Below are 4,774 nucleotides of genomic sequence, written 5' to 3' on the forward strand. Positions count from 1 at the left end.
ACCGTGCTGACCTCAACTAGTCCACACTGAACACAGTCAGTTGTGTTAAAGTGGATATACCATCTCAGACAGATTTGGAGTCTGGTGCATATGACCCGGGATCACACAGACTGGAGGTGAATAGTGATCAGGAGTGAGAACTTGACTGCAGTTTTCTTCAGGAAATTAGTCTATTATACCTTGCGTTGTGGGCACTTAACTCAGCATTAAATGTTTTAACCTTGGGGATTCTTCATTTACGCAATTCACAATTCGGGCGGCACAGTGGCGCAGTGGTTAGCACTGCAGCCTCACAGCTCCAGTGACCTGGGTTTGATTCTGGGTACCGCCTGTGTGGAGTTTGCAAGTTCTCCCTGTGACCGCATGGGTTTTTGCCGGGTGCTCTGGTTTCCTTGCACAGCCAAAGACTTGCAGGTTGATAGGTAAATTGGCCATTATAAATTGCCCCTAGTATTGGTAGGTGGTAGGGGAATTGAGAGAAGGTGGGGATGTGAGAGGGTAATGGGATTAATGTAGGATTAATATAAATGGGTGATTGATAGTCGGCACAGACTCGGTGGGCCGAAGGGCCTGTTTCAGTGCTGTATCTCTAAATAAAATAAAATTCACTTTCACCATTGCAACTGCCTAATAAAATTTTCATTATGGTAACTGTAACTAGGATCATATTGTAGCCTCTGGGTATTTCATTTTAGATCTAGGTCAGATCCCTTGACAACATTCCATTCCATCAAAACACAAACACTAGTCTGGCAGCTGCTTCATTAATGTGTTTGTTTCAATTAGTATAATTAATGGGAAAGATCAACCAACTAATTCTCTCCTTGGGCCTGGCATTAGGTATAAATGTGACAGTGTTTGAATGCAGTTCAGAGTGTGCTCAGACCTTCTGATAGAAATGCACGCAATAACCAAAGGTCTGGTGTTTGCCATTTACTATCCCATCCTCGCAGCTATTGGGGTTCCAGGTAAAGTATACTACTTAGTTATTAGTTAGGGAAATCATTGATTAGCTGTATCATTGCTTTTGTTTACTACCTGTGTGTCTCCACATTATGGATATCCTTTCTGTCCTTTCATGGGATATTTTCTCCACGTTAACAAGAAAATGTCTTCCCTCCAATTGGTATAGTTTTTCCCATTTTACAGTATCATTTTTCAATTAAAGGTATTAGTTCTTCATTTTAATATAATTTCTTCCATTTACTGATATAATTTGTCATCATTAATGTTAGAATTTTTCCTTTTTAAAGTGTTATTTCTCCCCGTTACTGGTATATTTTCTTTACATCACCAGGGTAATTTCTCCAGCTTTCCAGTATCATTTTCCACTTTGACGACACAATTTCTCTTCTTCAGCGGTATCATTTTCTCATTAACTGGTATAATTTCTCCTGTTTAAAAGTACAATTTACTGCTTCTAACTGTATAATTTTGCCCCTTTACTTGTGCCATAATCACAGTGTAAATGTAGTTCTGTCGTGTTATTGACACTGTTACTGTGGGTGAATTATCACACTGTTATCACAGTGTAAATGTAGTTCTATTGTGTTATTGATACTGTTACTCTGGGTGAATTATCACACTGTTATCACAGTGTAAATGTAGTTCTATTGTGTTATTGATACTGTTACTCTGGGTGAATTATCACACTGTTATCACATTGTCAATGTTGTTCTATTTTGTTATTGACACTTTTACTGTGGGTGAATTGTCACTTTTGCCACAGTGTACATCGAGTTCTTCTGTGTTCATGATATTTACAGTGGCAGTATGATTTTCACAAATGATTCAATGATTGAAATTATTCAACAATTAAATAATTCCTGACTGAATTTAATGAGTGAATTCATTGAAGCGGCTTTATTAGATATCGAGTTAGTAACAGAAATATAAGCAATGTAACAAGTGTCCATTTTATGAATGAATCTGCACTTACAGCGTGCAGTGCTTCTGTTCTCAGTCTCTAACTCTCACTGATTCAGTCCGGCCCTCTTCTTCCACATTAGCTGCTGCTGACTGTTCTACAGTGACCACTACTGACTCCGAATGTTCATTGCACTCCCAGCATCTGTCAATATCACGGACTGTTCCCGTCTTGAATCTGTTCTCCATATTTTGTATAACTGGTGGCCTCTCTTGCATTGAGTCAAAAGGTTTTAATGTCAATACTCACTATAGATTGAACTGATCATCTGTGTTGACAGCTCAGTGCAGTGCTGAAGAAGTGCTGCATTGTAGGAGGGACATTTCCTTGAATGAGGCCTCATAATCCCCCACCTCCACTGGTCCTCATCGACACCGAAGTTCGCAGATGAATAATGGGAAAAGCGCTTGGAGTTATCATTGCATCTTCAAGATCATCCCCTCCACAAGTCACGAAACACTAATTGTTGGATTCTCTCTGTTTGTGGATCTTTTCGAGCAAGTTGACAATCAAATTTTCCAACAGTGAATTATTTTACAGTAATTCATTGGATGAGGATCTTTTAGGTCTTCAGCATGATATAATCTGTTTTAAATGCAATGTTTTGCTAATTGCCTGTTAGCTTCCACTTTTATTGTCGGTGGTAATAATATTCACCCCTTAAATATCTGCTTTATGTTACAGATGTTATTTTTGTCTGTGTTGGATGTTCCCATTTTGGTTTCAGTGGGTTTCAGATGCCTTCTTGTTCTCTATTACATTTGATTGTATTATTTCACATTCTGATGTACTGACCTGTGTTATTTAATCTGGATGATTATCTTAAACACAGAAACAAGTGCTCGTAGTTTTCCACTCAGGATCATGTATCAAAGTTGTGAACTTCATACAGAATTCTGTAACACTGATTTTATTGGGAATCGAATTTTCATGTTCTCACTCGCTCCTACATACACACTCCTTCTTTCTCTCAGTCTCTCTCTCTCTGTTACAGCTAACTTGGCAGTGATTGTGATCCTGTCCCGAGGAAGATGTGGTCTCTCCAGATGTATCACTTACTACCTGGTGTCCATGGCAGTGACAGATCTCCTGGTCATGATCACCGTTGTGATATTAAACCGGATTCCTAGTATTTATTTCCCAGTCAGTTTCCTGTCCATCACACCAGTTTGCAGTCTCCGTTCGGTCCTTAGCTATGCGATGATAAACTGTTCTGTCTGGTTAACGGTTGCTTTCACCATCGATCGATTTGTCGCCATTTGTTCGCAGAAGCTGAAAATAAAATATTGTACTGAGAAAACGGCAGCGGGGGTTATAGGAACCATGTCTACACTGAGCAGTTTAAAAACTATCTTTGTGTATTTTATATTTGAACCTGTGCATATAATTAACAATATACCCTGGTTCTGCAGCATAAAATCGGTCTATTACACATCACCTGCATGGGTTGCATATGGCTGGATTCATCGTATTTTAACCCCTTGTCTCCCATTTATTCTGATTTTACTGCTCAATGCTCTGACTGTCAGACACATTCTGGTGGCAAGCAGAGCACGCAGGAGACTCCGGGCCCACAGCAATGGAAAGAATCAGAGTGACCCGGAGATGGAGAAGCGGAAAAAGTCCATTATTTTACTCTTCACCATCTCAGGCAGTTTCATCCTGTTATATTTGGTATCTCTTATAAATTTCTTCCATGTCCGAATTGCAAAGCTTACTTATTTCTCCGGTTCCAATTTCAATGAATCAAATTATATTCTGCAGGAAAGCGGATTTATGCTTCAGCTTTTGAGTTCCTGCATCAACCCATTTATTTATGCAGGGACCCAGAGAAAATTCAGAGAGGAGTTAAAGAATGGAATGAAATATCCACTCAGTCTAATTGTTAAATTGTTTAAATGATCAAAATGCTGCAATCCAACATAAATTTCACATTATATTCCATCCATTGCTTTTCTTTTCCATGTCAATTGTGCAAATATATAGTCACCAACTTTGAGATCCTAACCAATTGTGTGAAATTGTGAATGTATAATGAACGCCACATCACTGCACAATTCCGTGTTGTAACATGTTCTCTGTTAATTTACAGTACTCTTTCCCGTGCTGAGCCAGGCTTGATACATTTCCATCAGCCCCAAGGGCCCAGAGTATTGCTACGTTCAAGTGGGAGACAAGAGAGTCTGATCTCTGATCTGTTATTTGATATCAAGTTTAACTGTTCAATGAAGGGACATTAATATCCCTGCTGGGAAAGGTTTGGGACTTAAGGGTACGATAGGCATTGAAATGGAAACATGTACTTTTTTATTGTTTCATGGGATGTGTGTGTTGCTGACGAGGACATCATTTATTGCCCATCCTTAATTGCCCTGGATAAGCTAGTGTTGAGCTGTCTTTTGAACCACTGCAGTCCATCTAGGGTGGGTCCATCCACTGTGCTGTTAGGAAGGGAGTTCCAGGCTATTGACCCAGCGACAGTGATGGAATGGTGATATACTTCCAGTCAGGATGGTGTTTGACCTGCAGGTGGTAGAGGTCACGAGTTTGGAAGGTGCTGTCGAAGGAGCCTTGATGAGTTGCAGCATTGTATCTTGTAGATGGTACACACTGCTGCCACTGTGCGTCGGCAGTGGAGGGAGTGAATGTTTGTGGGTGAGGTGCCAATCAAGCAGGTTGCTTGTCCTGATGGTGTAGAACCTCTTCAGTGTTGTTGGAGCTCCACCCATCCAGGCAAGTGGAGAGTATTCCATCATACTCCGACTTGTGACTTGGAGATGGTGGAAAGGCTTTGGGGAGTCAGGAGGTGAGTTATTCACTGCAGAATTCCCAGCCTCTGACCTGCTC

The 4,774-nt window shown here is 40.4% G+C and overlaps 1 protein-coding gene across 1 annotated transcript; it reads left to right on the plus strand.

Moving 5' to 3' along the window:
* Positions 1–898: 898 nt before the first annotated feature.
* LOC137347501 (probable G-protein coupled receptor 139) lies at positions 899–3,829 on the plus strand. The gene is made up of 2 exons (XM_068011945.1): positions 899–968; positions 2,922–3,829. Exons 1-2 carry the CDS (start codon positions 899–901, stop codon positions 3,827–3,829), a joined length of 978 nt encoding a protein of 325 aa, XP_067868046.1.
* Positions 3,830–4,774: the final 945 nt, after the last annotated feature.

Source organism: Heterodontus francisci, chromosome 32 (genome assembly GCF_036365525.1).
Source record: "Heterodontus francisci isolate sHetFra1 chromosome 32, sHetFra1.hap1, whole genome shotgun sequence".
NCBI classification, from domain to species: domain Eukaryota; kingdom Metazoa; phylum Chordata; class Chondrichthyes; order Heterodontiformes; family Heterodontidae; genus Heterodontus; species Heterodontus francisci.

Bases quoted from the DNA above. Each gene is read 5' to 3' on its own strand.
- LOC137347501 (XM_068011945.1), top strand. From the start codon at position 899: ATGCACGCAATAACCAAAGGTCTGGTGTTTGCCATTTACTATCCCATC. The intron at 969-2,921 runs GTAAAGTATACT...TCTCTGTTACAG, and splicing joins CGCAGCTATTGGGGTTCCAG to CTAACTTGGCAGTGATTGTG.